This window comes from Pristis pectinata, chromosome 1 (genome assembly GCF_009764475.1).
Source record: "Pristis pectinata isolate sPriPec2 chromosome 1, sPriPec2.1.pri, whole genome shotgun sequence".
NCBI classification, from domain to species: domain Eukaryota; kingdom Metazoa; phylum Chordata; class Chondrichthyes; order Rhinopristiformes; family Pristidae; genus Pristis; species Pristis pectinata.
The window spans coordinates 112,477,432-112,495,155 of NC_067405.1; the positions used below are offsets into that span (position 1 = coordinate 112,477,432).

At 37.4% G+C, this 17,724-nt stretch overlaps 1 protein-coding gene across 4 annotated transcripts in view; it reads left to right on the plus strand.

Moving 5' to 3' along the window:
• Positions 1-17,724, plus strand: part of LOC127578330 (armadillo-like helical domain-containing protein 4) — a 95,497-nt gene that overhangs the window by 43,039 nt on the left and 34,734 nt on the right. For 3 of the 4 annotated variants that reach the window (XM_052030247.1, XM_052030267.1, XM_052030238.1), the window contains one exon: positions 831-1,055. In XM_052030247.1, the coding sequence (XP_051886207.1) occupies positions 831-1,055 (225 nt within the window). The remainder of the gene's footprint in view (positions 1-830; positions 1,056-17,724) is intronic. The other variant, XM_052030258.1, reaches the window with a different exon arrangement.

Consider the following 17,724-nt stretch of genomic DNA (forward strand, 5'->3'; position numbering starts at 1 on the left):
CCATGTCTAAGGAACGATGTGCTGACCCTGGAGAGGATCCAGGGGAGATTCACAAGAATGATCCCAGGAATGAAAGGCTTAACTTATGAGGAGCGTTTGATGGGTCTGGGCCTGTACTCGATAGAGTTCAGAGGGATGAAGGGGAATCTCATTGAAACCTACCGAATAACAGAAGGCCTGGATAGAGTGGTCGTGGAGAGGATATTTCTGTTAGTAGGAGAGTCTATGATCTGAGGGCACAGCCTCAGAATAAAGGGACGTACCTTTAGAACTGAGATGAAGAGGAATTCCTTCAGCCAGAGGGTGGTGAATCTGTGGAATTTGTTGCCACCGAGAACTGTGGAGGCCAAGTAATTGGGTGTATTTAAGGCAACAATTGATGTTCTTGATTAGTAAGAGGGTTAAGAGTTATGAGGAGAAGGCAGGAGAATGGGGTTTGAAAAGAAATTCAGCCATGATTGATGGGACGAATGGCTTAATTCTGCTCCTATATATCTTGTAGTCTATGGTCTTATGAGTATAACAGATCAAATGCACTGTAGTTTTACTAACTCTGATATTTGGGAAAATTTGACACAGTTATGACCCTGTTTCTTGTCACCTGAGCTAATGATCATCGAAGATTTGGATCAAGTCTTTAGCCAGGAGTTCAAATAAAAAAACTAAACTAATTATTTATCATACTTATGAGATTTAATGTTCATTTTAAAATGTATTTTACTGGGAAACTGCCAACTCACATCCATTTTAAACAATATTTCAATGCTGGGTGTTCTTTACTTGTATTTTTATGCTGAATTACTTTCTACATTTCTTTATCCTTTTTGTAGAGGAAGATGATAATGAAGATGAGGAAGATGATGAGGATGAAGATGAGGATATTGATTTAGATGAGGACAGCATGGATTATGACACTGAGGTACCTTCACTATCATATATAACACCTGGAGGGCCCATAAGGGGCAACAAAAACTTGACAAAAATGATGGAGATGTCATATCAGCTTCCAGATTCCTTTGAATGGAACCAGCATGACCAAGGTACTAAAAATCTGGGTAAGAATAAATAACTTTATTTGTGAGTGTGCGATTTAAATGCTATTTTTAAACAATTTTACATCAGGGCTGTTAATCTGCAGTTGAACACCAGGTACTTCCAAAGTGTTGACTATATGCATTAATGCATTTCCTGACCTTCAGAATGGAAATATAAAAAAGTGTAATTTAAATCTAAATGGATATTGATTTGACCATTTTATCTGGCAAAATAATGTGAGTTTGGATAACGTGGGCCAGTCCCATTTTTAGGTCATACACTAATATATATGCACAATGAGGTATTTTGCTCTATTTGGTATATTCTATTTTAACGTTATGTTGATAGGAAGAAGTTGACTGCCTTCAATTTTATGGGTAAGTAGTGGAAATAGGCAGACAGGTTGAAACTTTACTGTAACATGACTCTAATTTGAGGACACCCACATTTTGGGTGGCACATTCTGTGGTTGGACCTATTTCTGCATTACAATATCTGTGCTTATGTTTTGTACTCTGGACCCGTGTGTACATTTGTTGCTTTTGCTGGGAGGTAAGTACAGTATTGTAGAATGATAATTCTTAGAGCTTGTGACTTGAGGCCATGCTGTAATGAACGGCAACCTGAAAGAGATGTACTTCTAGGTTTTGGCCATTGGAGTCTGCACCCTGAAGCAACTTTGAAGAGTTCTAATTGCTCATGCACACAAGCACATGTGCATATACTTTGGAGGCAAGGAAAGTAAGGTATCATTTTGAAAAGGTACACTTTGAAAGATGTAACATGAAATTTGAGCAATCCACACAGATCTCCTGAAGACCTTAATGATGAGCTCTTTGTGAGAAGGTTTCATTAGAGAAGTTAAAAGCTTGCAGTTAAGGTCATCAGCTCTGCCTGTGTCAATAAAAGTAAACAGGCTATTGAACCCTTATGTTGTGAGTTTGTTTCAAGCACCACACACCATTTGGTTGGCCATCCATGAAAACCTTTGCTAGGTCACTGAGACCATAATTAGGAGTGCAGTGCATCTAATTCATTTTGACACAACTGCCAAGCAGCAGCATGATAGAAGCTAAAATGCAGGCAGTGGAGCATCATTAGCAATTCCAGTAGCTATTCATACGCCTCACTGCTCCAACTGTACTGTTTACCTGAACTCATCAGAGTCATTGTTGACTTCGGTTGATGGACTCTATTCTTGGATAGAAGATGGGGTCATATGGCTTATTCAAGCTGAAGCACCTAACAAGGCTGCAAAATTGTAAAAATAATGGAAGTTCTGCTCTGAGACAGGAGGACAGGATGCAGAAACTTTTCTGTGCAACCAACATAGGCAGACTTGCCACAATGGGAACATCATGTGAATTTTTAACAATTTTTCCTCTGCACATAAATCTAGAAAAACCCATGGCAATCAAGTGTAACGGCTAAAAAAAATCAAGACTCTTATAAATAATACCACACAGTAGGGTGACCTTACAATGTCAATTATGTCCCCATACATACCTGCACTTGTGCTAAAAATCTGGATGAATTAATAATTATGAAATATGTTATCTTAGGCCATTGATTTCCCACAAATTACAGATCTGTCAAAGACTTCCCATGTGGTGTCTCCTCTCTGAGCTCCTTCCGCATTAGTTTTATTAATTGTGTTGGTAAATTTGCATACTTCTATTTAAATGCCAAATTATAAAATCAAAGACTAGCTAAAGTCCTTGCGCACATTTCAAGTGTTCTGACCTGAATAAGATGAGATATTCACCATTTTTTTTCTGGAACCATCAGGGCAGAATATCAGTGAGCGGTAGAGTTGATACGGCTCTTTCTTGCTCTTGTCTCCCTAACAACATTCTTTACAACTCTTCCCCCATTACTTCATCACAGAAAGGATCTCTGAGTAGGACAATCCTCCTGAGGATGGAGGATCAGACTCTCCATCGCTTCCAGGCACCAGCTCAAACTGTTGATCACTTGGATGAGAAGGAATTCACGGCAGGTTTATGTGGGCCATCAAATTAATCGCTTTTATCACATTTGACACATTATTTTGCAGTAGACATGTTGAAATTCTCTTGCCAGCTTGACATTAACAAAGAAGTTATCAGAAAGCTTTGAATATTTCTGTTTGTCGCATGAAAGGTGTAGTGAAGAATATAAGAGCAAAATGTTAATAAGTGGGGTAGTTAGCTGATCTCTTGCTGCAAAGCATTCACTTAGCCCTTTCTTCTGTTCCCACATTGTCCTTTTAATATAGCCATTATTTGGTAATTAATGTAGCTGCACAAATCTGTGACTATAATGTACACAGTTACAAATTGACATCTCAGTGTGATCATTCCCATCAACTGTCAAGCCATCATAATTAGTGACTACCTGATGTGAAAATCCTACAATGTAAACCTGTTCTTTAGCTTTTATGAGTTTTTATGACAAATCATGGACAACATAGTTGATGTTCAGACATCCATTGTGGGTTATCGTATTGAATGTTACTGTTTAATAAAAAATCTAAAATATTACCTCCCAGGGCAGTAATATTTGAAAAATGGAGGGGGTTAGGTCAACAATTTATAGGGAACAGTAAATCAGTCCATTTCCAGATTTCTTTTTCCTGAGGCTGTAACTTGTTTAAAGATATAGTTACCCAGTCCTGATCAAAAACACTATGATGCTGGAGGAACTCAGCAGGCCAGGCAGCATCTGTGGAGGAAAGCAGGCGGTCAACATTTCGGGTCAGGGCTCCAGCATCATAGTGTTTTTCATCTCGATTCCAGCATCTGCAGTCCTTTGTTTCTCTAGTTACACAGTCCTGCAGCTTCCAGAGATGTAACCATGTTCTCACAATTTGTTTTCAATTTAAGTAATAAACCATCAGCAGGGGTCTCATTTGGAGTGAAATTACTTATATCTTTCATGCAGGAAATGGGTGTAAAGAGGCCCACTTTAGGGGCAAACCACTCATGCCCAAACATCCAACACCATAGTGATTCGGATTCCATCAGCTACTGTTAAATTTAAAAGGGTCAAGTCTCATTCCAGCGACTTGAATACAAAAAACAAAGCTACTACTAACGGAGTGCTGCACTGTCAGAGGTGCTCCCTTTTTGATGTGAGTACATGGCACTATATTGTAGAGCCTTTATTGTAGAGTCTATTCATTCCAGTGTTCCTACCAGAACAAACATCACCAAAACAGGTTATTAGGTTAATTTATGCCATTGCTGTGGAATTTTGCTGCTCCAAATTGGCTGCCGTGTATTCTACATTGAATCAGTTACAGCACTTCAAAAAAAAACAAATGTGCTTAATTTGTTGTGAAGAGCTTTGGCACATTCTGAGGTTGTGAAAGACTCTAGAAATACAAGTTGTTCTTTCTTTCCTTCTGGTGTGCCTTTGCCAGCTGCCTAAAATAGGCATTGTCCTTAATTTTTTGATAAGAAACCTGCAACCAGAAATTCATTCTGATTGATCACACTATTAATACCAATGTATTGACCTTTGCCTCCAACATTCATTCAATTTAAGTCAGAGAATAGACTGCTTAGCGCTGCAGAAGGGATGCATTTCTGGGTACTAATGAGTGTTTAGGAGCAAGCCTGGAAATTGTCATCATGCAGAAGAACTCCTGGTCTTCAAAGGGACCACTGGAGGGCGCCAACCAAAAAGAAGGTATATTTTAAAGAGTAGCCAAAAGTACACTTAAAAATCCAAAATGACATATTTGCAAAGCAGCCAGTCAAAGAGGCTGACATAAATTTAGAAGTTATCTTGAAAAGCATTGCGCGTTATTGTTATTTGCACAAGCAACCAGCTAGATTTGTATTTCATTCTTTGACATACTTTATTTGCTTGGTCACGTCATTGAACTTGCATTCTCAGTAACATTTTAATTCTTAAGAAAGTAAAAATTTGAAAGAAAATAGAACAGTAAATTCTGTTAGGTAGCACAATGAGGCACTTGGAGCTCCAGTGATAAAAATGTTCCCGAATGCTTAATCTTTTAAGTGCAACACAAATTTGTGAAATCTGCAGGGTGCAGATAATTGCAAGGACTGTGCTGATATTTTTGTAGATAAGTCCATTATTGTGTTTTATTTTTACTGCTACTGAAAATTGAGGAAATAAGTCACTGATGTTCATCCCTTTTCTCATTTCCTCCGACATTCCAAAGACGTACGGGTTAGGAAGTTGTGGGCATGCTATGTTGGCGCCGGAAGCGTGGCAACACTTGCGGGCTGCCCCCAGAACACTCTACGCAAAAGATGTATTTCACTGTGTGTTTCGATGTACGTGTGACTAATAAAGATATCTATCTATCTTATAATATCTAAATAATCTGAATAATTTAAAGTCTTCTCTCCTTTAGGTGTGTGGGTTAGCAAGTTGTGAGCAGGACATAGGCAACCTGAAAAGGGAAATAGTAAGGTTAAGTGAGCAGCAAAACGTTGGCAATGGAGAATTATGTGTGGTTATTCACTTTGGAAGGAAGAATGAAAAACCTTTTTTTATTTGAACAGACTGAGATTACAAATTGTTGAGGTACCAAGGGATCTGGGGATCATGGTACATAAAACACAAAAAGATATTATGTATGCACAGCAAGAAATTAAGAAGGCTAATGGAAAGTTGGCCTGTACTGCAGAGAAATGGAGTATAAAAATGGGAAGTCCCGATGAAAGTTTACAGGACACTGGTGACCATGCTCCTGGATAGTTACATACTGTTTTGGTTTCCATATTTAAGTAAGGATGTACTTGCATTGAAGATGGTGCAGAAAATGTTCACCAGGTTGATTCTTGAATCTATACTCATTGAAATATGGAAGAATGAGAGTTGTTCTTTTGAAGCATATAAGTTTCTGAGGGAAACTGACAGACTGGCTGCTGAGAGGATGTTGTTGAGCCAAAGGTTGGATCAGCCATGATCTTGATGATTGATCTACTACTCCATAAATCTAATGATATTTTTTAATGGTATCAAACATTTACAACAGTTAATCTTTCAATTTTTAATGGCTTGGGATCAAGTCACTCAAATGCATTTTTTTCTGGACCACAATCATGATATAGGATGAAAGATTGGGGGGAGTAAAGAGGAAGTTTTGATTCAGAAAATGTGTTTGTAAATTTCTGTTCTTGAGCATATAGAGGAACTTATGGTACAAAATTAAAACTGAGTGGTGCCACTCCATGTCGTGCAGTGCCATTGGTTCATCTGCCTTCCATTTTATATGTGAATTTAATGTTTGGCCTTTTACGTAGTGTGAAGAAATTCTGGAATTGGTTATAGCTCAGTACTATGTGCTATACATTTTCATAAGTTCTGTAAATATTTTTTTGTTCAAAGTTGCTGGACATTCCTATAATTGAACTACAAGCCCTACTCCATCCAAGCAGTTTAGTAGCTAAACAATACACGAATAGGGAATCAAAACAATGCAACCCCTTGTTTCAAAAACTAAATTTGGAACTCTACACAAATTCCTTATTTGTATTTCTTCTATCTTTATGAAGATGAACTGATGTATAGTCTAACAAGATAAGGCCAACTGTAAATCACCAAACTACTTTAAAAACACAACAATTATCCCAGTTTCAGAGTTAAATCCAATTGATTCTCACCATCAATTTTCTGAAAATAATTGGCTCCTAAGTTTTAGGGAGTTTTCAACCTGTTTCTGATTCTCATTTCAAACATGCTCACTTTGCATGCTTATTTCAGCTCAAAAGAAAGCCAAAGGAGATTGCTGACCCTCTTCCATACCAGTATTGAATCGTCCAATTGCCAATTACACGTGCCATGTGTATTGTTTGCATAATCAATAATTTGCAAATTGGCCTTGGAGGTGTGGGCTCCTGGCAATTATATTGTTCTGAACAAAGTTATTGTTTATGGCTGTTTACTGGAATGACTTCATGATGGTCATTATTTCAGTTAACATGGTATGCAGTAGGCAGATTCTTCACTTGAACCTAGTATGCATTTCCAGAGGCTATGGGTTGTGGATGTAACCTTTGTGAGTTATTTACCTAAAAGTATTATAATAAATTATTCCTTGGTTAAATAATCAAAAACAAAGTAAGTAAATAAAGATTTCTATCCAAAGAGCTCTTGTCAACCATAAGTACTTTGCTACTATAAGTAGTATTTATGATTTTCCCTATACCTTTGCATCCTCCCTTATGAATGAAGATGTAACAGAAATGTTTCTGCAACTTGGTGATTGTGTTCCATTGAAGAAAATGGTAAGTCATTAGTTAAGGAATAAACAATCATTTTGCTGCTTTTTTTCCCCCTTTTGATATTTATACAGGAAACATAGGTGATGCCCTAATGTATTATTTATAGCAGCTTGGAGAAGAAAAATGAATAATTCAGATTAGTCTAGGAGAATATACATAGAAGAAACATAATGCGCTGGATGTTGTTGACTATTGCCAGCAATTCCATTTGGAACTGCTCAGCTGTGAAAACTGCGATAAATCCCTGACAATCTCGTGGAGTCTAGAGGGGAGCTAGTCTTGATGAGATCTCCTAGCATTCTACTGAGGGACGCCCTTTTGGATCTGAAATGTCACTAATTGGGAGGCAAAGGATTAGGAGGCCAAGAGAAGGATTTTTTTAAATCCCTTTTGTTTTAATGCTTTTATTTCTTTGTATTTTCAGTCAACTTTCCAAAAAATAAGTTGTAATAATTTGCAATTTTTAATAGCCTGTTCCCAGCTTTGCTGACTGTTAAACATTGTAGAGCAGGGAAAATCCACGGTGCTGGATTCTGGCTTGGGGAGATGACCCCTCTGCTTCTGGACAAGGTCAGTGCAGCTGTGGGTGGACCATGGGTTGGGGGCTTGGCCATCAAGAGTTGCCCCAATGTAAGTGGTATAGCAAGGAGAGATATTCTTTCTTGAATGTTGAATTTATCCTGACCCCAAAAGATAGCTGGGGGTTTTAGAGCTAGTACAATTTATGATGTCCAATCCATAACATATTCTTGGAAGATCAAGCAATAACTAGGTGTAATTGGTGTTTTGCTGTGACTGTGCTATGCCCAAGATATTAAAACATGGCAACATGTTAATAAGTGAAAGCTATGATTTGAAAATCTGTTTACATTATTAAGAAAATGACTCAATCATTTCAAACTAGTATTACTTTTAGGCTGTTTATAAGCTGGCTGTGGAATCTTGATTTAGTTGCTATTAAGTGCAAATACTAATTCTGCTAGTTATGCTTTCTGAGTACTGTCTTTACCACAGCACAAAATGATGAAAAGGGCAGGCTATTGTATGAACTGCTATAATTTTGAAGATGGAGAAATCTAAACTAGTTCTGTATTAAAGGAGAAAATAGACCTTATGTGACTCATACGAGTGGCATTGACTGTTAATTATATTAGAAGGAACATATGAAAATGTAATATATATTCCTCAGTATTTTATAGAGCTACTACAGACTTCCCATGGACGTGTGGGATGGGGCCATGGTATCCTGAAAGTTCTCCTGTTCTCATAAAATTGAACGGGATTGTCCAATCTGCCGACTGGCAGTAACTGCTGGCACTTGCCTGTGTTTCTGGTCAGAAGGTGGCCGGATTGGCAGAGTTGCTCACTGGTTGCTGAACCACTTTCCTTCCAGTTTTCTCTACCTTGAACAGTGGGGTCCCTCATCATGCCAATGTGCCAGGTTCGCATCGTTGAGGTAGAGTTCTTCCCTGCCACTTTAGTCAGTGCACACCTTCACCACAGAATAAACTTGCACTGAAGCTTGCTTTACTTGCTTCCACTGTGGATTCATTACCAGCAAAACGGGTCTTCATTACAGGGAAATGATTAGAAGAGTGACGTTCCAGATGAGGTCCAGCTGGTCCAATAGTGCCTGGAGGGCGGCCAACGGCAGCAGTGAGCTCGCCTCCCCCTGTGACTCACAGCACCTGTACCTTGTAGAAAGGCCTGAGGGAGCTGTACCCTGGGACGAACATTGTTTCAGGTGAAGGGTTTGAGAGGCAAGATTGAGATATTTAACTGCCATTGTTTCCATTATAAATATTGTTTTCTTATAAAACTCTGCTTCTTGGATTGGGAATGTTAAATATGTTAATAGTTTTACTAGCACATCCCTAAATTTATATCCTAGTAACCATGATCGTCTAAGGAATGGATAGAGGAGCAAAGAGAGTGAAAGAGAAAGAGCAGAAAAGTGTAGAGAAGGGGGAAATATAGGAGAGGTGGGAGAGAAGTGTGGGGAGGGGAAAGTTGCAGTAGCAGAGAGTGAGATTGAATAGAATGCAAAGTTAAAAGAAAATTATTAGGGTATAATTGGAAGTAAAAGGGTGTTTGAGTTTAATTTTCAGTGCTCTATTATTATCACATTGTTGTCAGTGAGTCACTCTTCTCATTTTATGTGGGCTCAATATGCAGACGTGACTTAAACGTGCACCAGTGAATATTTCTCCTTCTCAGGCAGTCCTTTGGAATCAAGGACGACTTGCTTCCACTCCAGTTTTGTGAGTTCCAAGGTGGCTGATGAGGCTAATGTGGGAACAGGACCCCTCCACAGAGATGCCGGGACAGTGATTTAGCAGGTAGTTTCTGAGGTGGTGCACTCTTTTCACTGCTTGTGCAGAGCTTTTGTGTGCTCCTGATGAATGACTTGAAGCTCCCATTAACATCCTGGCTGCTCCTCCACTTTGGGCAGTCATGGACCAGAGTAAGTGAGGACATTCCATTTCTTCAAGGAGGCTTTGAACACATCCATGTATCTTTGCCCTTGTTTGCCTGGTAATCTGTTCCTATGATGGAGCTCAGAATAGACTGTTTATTTTGGTTGTGCCTGTGAGGGAAGTGTCCTGCCCAACGTAGCTGACAGTATAGTTAGGGCCTTAATGCTGCAGATGTTGGCTTAAGAGGGAGAACTTCGATGTTGTTTTGCTTTTTCTTCCAGTGACTTTAGAGGATTTTGTGGAGAAAGTGTTAGTGGTATCTTTCCAGTGCCTTGAAGTGCCTGTTGTAGGTATAATTTCCACATTTCCGTATGAAGGAGGCCACCATTCAGCCCTTCAAGTTTATGCCGGCTCACAACAATCCCCTTGTCCCACTAACTTTCTCTGTAATTTATTCTCCAAACATTCCCATCAACAACAACCCACCCACCCCCCAAAAAAATACACTCATCTACACACTACCCAGGGGAAACCCATGTGGTCACAGGGAGAATATGCAAACTTTGCACAGAAAGCACTGGAGGTCAGGATTGAATCCAGATTGCTGGAGCTGTGAGAGAGCAGTTCCACAATTCAAGGTAATCCAGGGTGCAAAACCATATCAGAGGGCAGGGATCACTGCTGCCTGGTAGATCATGGGTTTTGTGCCAGGTCTGAGGTCTTGATCTTCAGTTGACCAAAGGCTTTTCTGAAGTATTGAAGGTGGTGGTGAATTTGATCATCAATGTCTGCCTTTGTCAAGTGATGACTCCCGAGATATAGGACGTATACCAAGGTCTCATCTTGAACTGTTACTGTTGAAGGGCAGTGTGGTGCAGTAAGGGCAGGTTGGAAGGGGAGTTTTGTCTTGGGATGTTGAGTGTAAGGCCTAGACTCTTGTATGCTTGAGTGAATGAGTTGTCGCAAGCACTTCCTGCATACTCCAGCTTGGTGACTTGAGGTCGGACGTTTTGCCCTTCTGTCGGATGTCAGTTCTGGACTGCAGTCACAAGGGGTTGAACAGTTCCTCCTGAGTTCTGAAGGTTAGTTCCAACTCTGCAGGAAGTTTGTTGGATGTGAGGTATAAAAAAAGCTCACACATCCACATTACCCAGCCTGTCTGTCTTGTGAGTCCACAAAATACACCATTTTATTGCTGATTATCAGGATAACAGCAAAACACCAATGAAAAGTTCCTGGAAAGTCTCTGAATCCTGATCCTGAGAGAGAAAACTGAGGAGCAAAGGGAAAAGCAACATAACTGTAGGAAATGAGAGTAGGTGCAGAGGATGGTGGTAGGAAGGAGGGGGAAAATCAAAAAATATATGAGTGAGTGAAAGAACAATGCAAGTAGTGAAATATTGAGGAGGGATGGATGAAATACTGAAGAGGGATAGGTGAAAAGAGATGCACAAATAAGTGGTGAGGCAGAGAAAAACACAAGCTGAAGGGAAGGAAAATATATTTATGTTGTGATGTGTGCTACAGTATAATTGATTTCATTACTAGTCAGCTGGCTTGGTTTTACCAAGACGACCAAGCCTTCCATGATGTAGTGTGGGAATCAGTCAATTGAATTACGATTGATTTTTGTTTTATTTGCTGTATTGTAAAAACTCATAGTTGAATCAAACGTTCATTAGAAGTTATTGTATTGATGGTTTTCTTGAATTGGTGAAGTATAATTGGTTTTCTCAGTCTGGTTGGTACTGTAAAGGCATCACAGATAAAGGTTTTATTTAAACATTACATTTCCAAGTTATAGTTTTCATCTCACAACAAAATAAAAAAAATCCAATATTTAAATTGGACTTTCTGCTTTTTAGATAAATAAGGTAAATGCAATACGTTTTGCGAATCACTGGATCAAATGTAATCTGATTAAACATCACGTGAGCAATCAGTGCTTGAATGTCATTTGACATTAGATCTCCAGAAATACATCAAGCCTGAGTTGGGAAACCAATGAAGTTAGTGACAAGCTCCCACTTTCGTGAAGCTGCTGTTGGTGCTATACTATTCATCCAGAAACCTGTGCTAATTTGCATTTCACAGAGTATGTCTTCCCTGTCATAAGTTGCCAGCCCCTTTGCACATTGATGAAGGAATGTGTTATTATAAGCCTCCATTTTCTTCAGCAAATTCCAGGCATATTTAGTAAATGCACTTGTGGAAATCTTTATTTCATGTTTAGTGCTGTTTACTTCAATGAACCTGACTATTAAATGGTGTGTGTATGTAAAAATATCTAAATCAATGCCGCCCCTTTAAAGTCTCATCCAAAGATAAGTTTCTGCCCTAGGGACCAGGTTTTCATTATGCAGGAATTTTAAATATGCAATGGGAAAAATAAAACCCATAAATCTTTTCATAAATGTTTTTATAGATTTTCTTTTGCAGTTTACTTTTATTGTCTCAAGGGAGCACATTATTATTGCAAAGCATTATGGCGGCATGAATAAACAAAAACAGTAACATACTAATCATCAAAATGTGAGGAGAAAGTAACTACGAGCAAGAATTATTAATAGCAAGTCTTAAATTTTAAAAAAAAGTTCTGAAGTTGAGTTTCCGCATGTTTCCTTTAACGATATCAACGGCATTTGGGTGGAATCTGTTAAACCAGCATAAAAGATCCTGGAATTTTGTCAAAGACTTGTACAGATATTATTTGCATTTTTGTTTCCTGCCATATTCTATGTTGATTTAAGATTCAATTCACAACTGGCCTTGATATCATCCCTCTCGACCTCACTGACCAAATTTGTGAGATTTCACTTTTGAAGTTTCAAGTTCTGCTCATCTTCTGAAGTGCACAGTCAAAATTAGGGGCCTTTTTTCAGGTTTATGGTGCATTTCTGTATGTATTAATTATGAAATCTATTCTTGGGTTATCACAATAAATCTTTTAATAAATTTGGTAATTTGAATTAAGCTTTATATGATAGAATAATCCTACAAAAAGTCATTCCAAGCTGCATTTCACTCTCAACCTGCATTTATTTCCACTTGATATCTAAAACATCATTGTTACTAGTGTAAAGATCTTGTTTAGAATAGTTTTTTTCTTGTTTTTTCTTTTTCTTTTCTTTTTTTTCTTTTTTTCCCACCCCATTTCTTTTTCCCTTTTCCTTGGAGCAGACTCGATGGGCCGAATGGCCTGCTTCTGCTCCCTTGTCTTGTGATCTTGTGATCTTGAAATATTGTGAAATGTTAATTTGAGTTAACCATCAAGGAATTATGGACACTAGGTTAGCCAGGAAGTTCCTGAAGCTCTCTAACATATATAAGAGACTCATTTTTATTGATGTTTTTCTGAGGCTAGTAATCAATTTTTAAATTTACTCTCGACTTTAGAGGAATGAATTGTACAAAATTCTTACAGGGCTTGATGCACAGTTGGTGTTTTCCCTGGATGGATGCGTAGTACTAGCAGTCAGTGTGTCAGAATAATGGTCCACTCATTCAGGATAGCAATGAAGAAATGTCTTCACCCAAAGGATACCGAATCATTGGAATTCAGTTGCTTAGTATATTGAGGACAGAGATGGGTGGATTTTTAGTTATTAAAGGAATTGAGAGATATAGGTTAGTAACGGAAAGTGGAACTGAGTCAAAAGATCAGCTAAGATTTCTTTGAATGGAAGAGCAAATATAAGGAACTGAATGTCCACTCCTGCTTCTACTTCTTATGTTCTTTTGTTAATATTCATGTGTAGACCATGCACATAGAGAGGTTGTTACCAAACATTGCTTTGTGGTTTTTGACCATGCAGTTAATAATCTTAATAAATTATTAATAAATGCAAACATTGTCGAGAAATTGAGCCAAAAATGCTGCTTTCAGCTGGAGATCAATTTAGAGACTATTCAAAATATAATTACAATAATAAGATAAGTGTCAGTGATCCAATTAAGACACCAACATAATAATTCCTCATGCTGGCCACAAACTCTCAGAAATTCAATTCAGTCGTTACCAAGTTTGGGGCTGGAGATTGGTCTATTGTGCAAATTAAGGGGTATTGATATCTGCATGGTTGCAAATGGAACCCAGAAGAATGTGGGTATACTCCAGTCCTAGTCTGTAGCTTAGACTCCCAAAGAATGGTAAACTGATCTTAAAAAGTCTGGTCCTTTATGCGGAAGCCAAAGGAATCTGAGTCCATGCTTCTGATTTTTAATTTTACTCACCTACCTTTCAAGACTGCAAAAAATTTTGGGATCCTCTTTAGAACTGTTTCAGTTGCTGACATATTTAAATTAAAATGTTGGGCTGAAATTTCAGAACAGACTAAATTTCTATGATTATGACTAGTTGGCAGGACTGTTTCATGTTTCTCTTTAAAATTGCACGCAAGTCTGTTCCTATAAACAGAACTTCCATGTGATTTTTTTTGTTGTTAAAATCTAATTGAGTTTCTGATGCAATTTTAATTGGATACAGTGATTGAAATTTTAAGCATGGGCAATGTAGAATTGCCCAATAAACATCCCGTCCTGACTTTCACTTCCAGTGAGTGGAAAGGAGAATCAGTTTTGGTGCAAAATGGGTAACATTTGATATTATCTGTTTTATACCATTGGTCATAGTTAAAATGAATACAGTCTGATTCTTCTCTGCTCAGTCCCAAGTTGCTTTATTGCAATGACATTCTTAACGCCAATAAATTATCTTTCATTGACCATCTGCTGGTCGGGATAAGGCAATATATTATTATGTGAGTTATAGAAAAGTTAGTTTTATTGGCTTTGCTAAAATTAATGAACATGCTAGCAAATTATATTATGAAGTATTATAATCTTGCTTTGTCTGACCATATTCCTGAAAAAAATATTACTTGAAGAATTGGTTTTTGTATTGCTGGACTATACTCATATTTGTGATGAAAACATCTATACTAAAAGTGCATTTGATTTCAAAAATGCTGGACATGAAATTCAAGTAAATTTGAAAATAACAATGAAGGAAAAAGGCTCTCGCTTTTTAAAAAAAACTTTAATCATCCTTTAAGGTCAAGGTTTTGTATTCTGCAGCGCTATCAACAACAACAATCTTAGGGCCAAACAATAGATGGGTCTATCAAACAGGCATTGGGGCCCCTTATTTGTATTTAAGAATAGTTAGCAATTGTTTATTGCATCTGCTTTATATTGACATAAAAGTGGAAAATCACATTTGAGTTTCAAGGCTGCTGCATTATTTTACAGTTGATTATGTAATTTACTCAGTAAATGTGTGCTACTGTTTATATAAGTTATTTGGTCTTCAAATTTCAAGTTTTATGGGGATTATTTTGACCCATTGTGCAAAGATGGAAAATGAGTGAAAATAAATCTGCAATGTGTTTCAGTTTGATAAATATATTTGAAATTTGATTGTAATGCTACACATTGCAGCTAAACAATCCCATTACTGATTAAAGTAAAGGAACATAATATGAAAGTTGTTTTCTGAAACAGTATTCACTCTAAATCACCAGAAAAACACTTTATTGTTGACACAGCATATGTTTGAAAACACAATATACACAAATGCAATTTGCAGACAAGGCTATAAATCCTAAACACAAACAACTTTAGTTCTAATATAGTTGAATCATATTTTGTGTATTATCCTTTATCACCTGGTTTATTTTATTCAGAAGTCAGCATTTACAGTTGACAATCCACAAATGATGCTTAAGACTTCTGAAAATAAAATAATATTTTTAATTATGTCTGACTCTGCCACTTGAATTGTTCATGTGCGACAGGGATAATTACAGCTCAGTGGAAAATTAACTACAAAGACTTAACAAATTAAAAGATCAATGATAATATTTTGGTTATCTAAGTTCACTCAATTATGTGTGAAAACTACAAGATGCATCATAGGTTTTTGACATTTTTAACATTAGTTTTGCTTTTCTAGCAATGAATTTTATTGCTGGTTGTTATTGCTTGGATCTTGAACTGTAAAGCTAAACGTTAATTTGATCCTTTTACATGGCATAAACTCCTTTCACTAAATAAGATGAGTAGGATAATTATACTTATGGACTTCAATCATTATCTTTTGTACATATAATTATATCCTCAAAAAGAAAGAAAAAAGCAAAAGGAAAGACAAAAGTAGTCTAGGCTTATATTTTTTTTGCAATCTAATGAGCATACAGCACAACTGACCTGTTCCAAAGTGGCTTCTAACCTAACCACTTGTAATGGCCAGGTTGTCATTGCTCGGTCGATGTTAGTGGTGGGGAGAATACTGTTAGCCATATCTGGGCCTTGAGTCAGTGATCCTGAGTCTTTAAGATCTATGCTCATTTTTTTTTCATCTTATGGTTTCCCTGATCACGTACTGAGTGACCAATGTCCACTGCATAGATGAATATATTTAGATTTTGGGTAAATATGGGATAACTCTACTTCACAATCTTTGTTCAGAAACTTCTGAAGTCTCAATCACCTCTGTTTCATCACTTCCTTTATTTTTCCCCCTTTATCACCTTCTTTAACACCCAGCCCTCTGACCAAATGTAATATCTCCTTTATTGGAGCCTTTCTTTTATAATGTGCCTCTGAGGAGCTTTGAAATGTCTTTATAGATTAAAGGTACGTAGTATAAATGCAATTCTAAAAGCCACATTTTTTTGCCAAATGTAGACAAACAATAAAACGTGTACATTATACAGTCCCTAAGATTAATAAACCACTGAATGCTACCCCTGTGTTGTGTTATCACAGCACTGGAGAAAGGGTTATTTTCCAATGCTAACTTTAAGCACCCAGAAATATTAAAGATATATTACTGAATAAGCTGGAGGACACCCTTGTAGGACAATTTACTTCTATGTACTATGTACCAGATTCATTTACTATAGCATGGAGTGGGGCTGGTGATCTCATTTTGTGTCATTTTCTGCGCTACTTCAGGATTTCTTATCTGCTCGAAGAAAAAGTGCCTTATTGTAAGTGACGGTAAATCAGAAGTGCAGGATATCTTCACACTACAAGCCTTGACAATTGACAAAGGAAAAGTCATGTAAGGTGTGGTAAGATGGAGAAAGCAGGGAATAATGAAACATGAAGCTTGTCTAAGCTCAGGGATAATACTCCTATGCCCTTAGCATGTCTTTCAGCCTTGTCAATCCATGACACGCACAACCCAAAACATTGCCATCAGTGTAATGCAGTGAAAGGACAAACCAAGTGGTACTTGTGAAACACAACATTGTAAGATGCATTCTTGGTCTGATTTTGCAGGTAAGAAAGAACAAACCAACATCCACATCAATGGCTCCAATCAAGCCATCTCCTCACATCATGTCATCTGCTCTGCTACACTCATCGGGGGGTATGGCTATTTAGAATTTGAGTAAGTAGGACTGGTTGAATGCCGAGATTAACAAGCAAGAGTCCCTGACCAACAATTATTTTTAAGTTAATACGGTTGTTATTATAGATCGACAAAAAATATCTCCTTTCATCACAGACATTCATATATTGTATCAGACCTTATTCAAAGCATTAACCAAAATTATCACAAACGTCAAACTGGAAAATATGTATAAAATCCAAAGGGGAAAATAACACAATGGTTAGTCCATATCTTCATAACTAATAGTACACTCGGTTACTTTTTTACGGATTTGTTTGATTCATTTAAAGCCAGGACTGTGCTGTTGATGTCTTTATTTTCCTCTCTTATCTTGTTAGAATCTCATCAGAAATTAATAATTGCCAACCTTATATAAAGTAACAGAATGTTACATTTATAACTGAGTTAATTGTAGTCTGTTTTATGTTGATGTCTTTCCAGCCTACAACAACAAATTTTGGAACATAGCTAACAAAACTTCTGATTTACAAGATAGCCTAAGACAAGCTAAGATATCTCTACTTCAACTTTGTCACATATTATAGTGCTAAATTGTTAGTGGCATCTAATTTCAGTTACTGTCCCCTGTGCTTCTGCTATTCATTCTCTTCCAGGGCAGGGATGC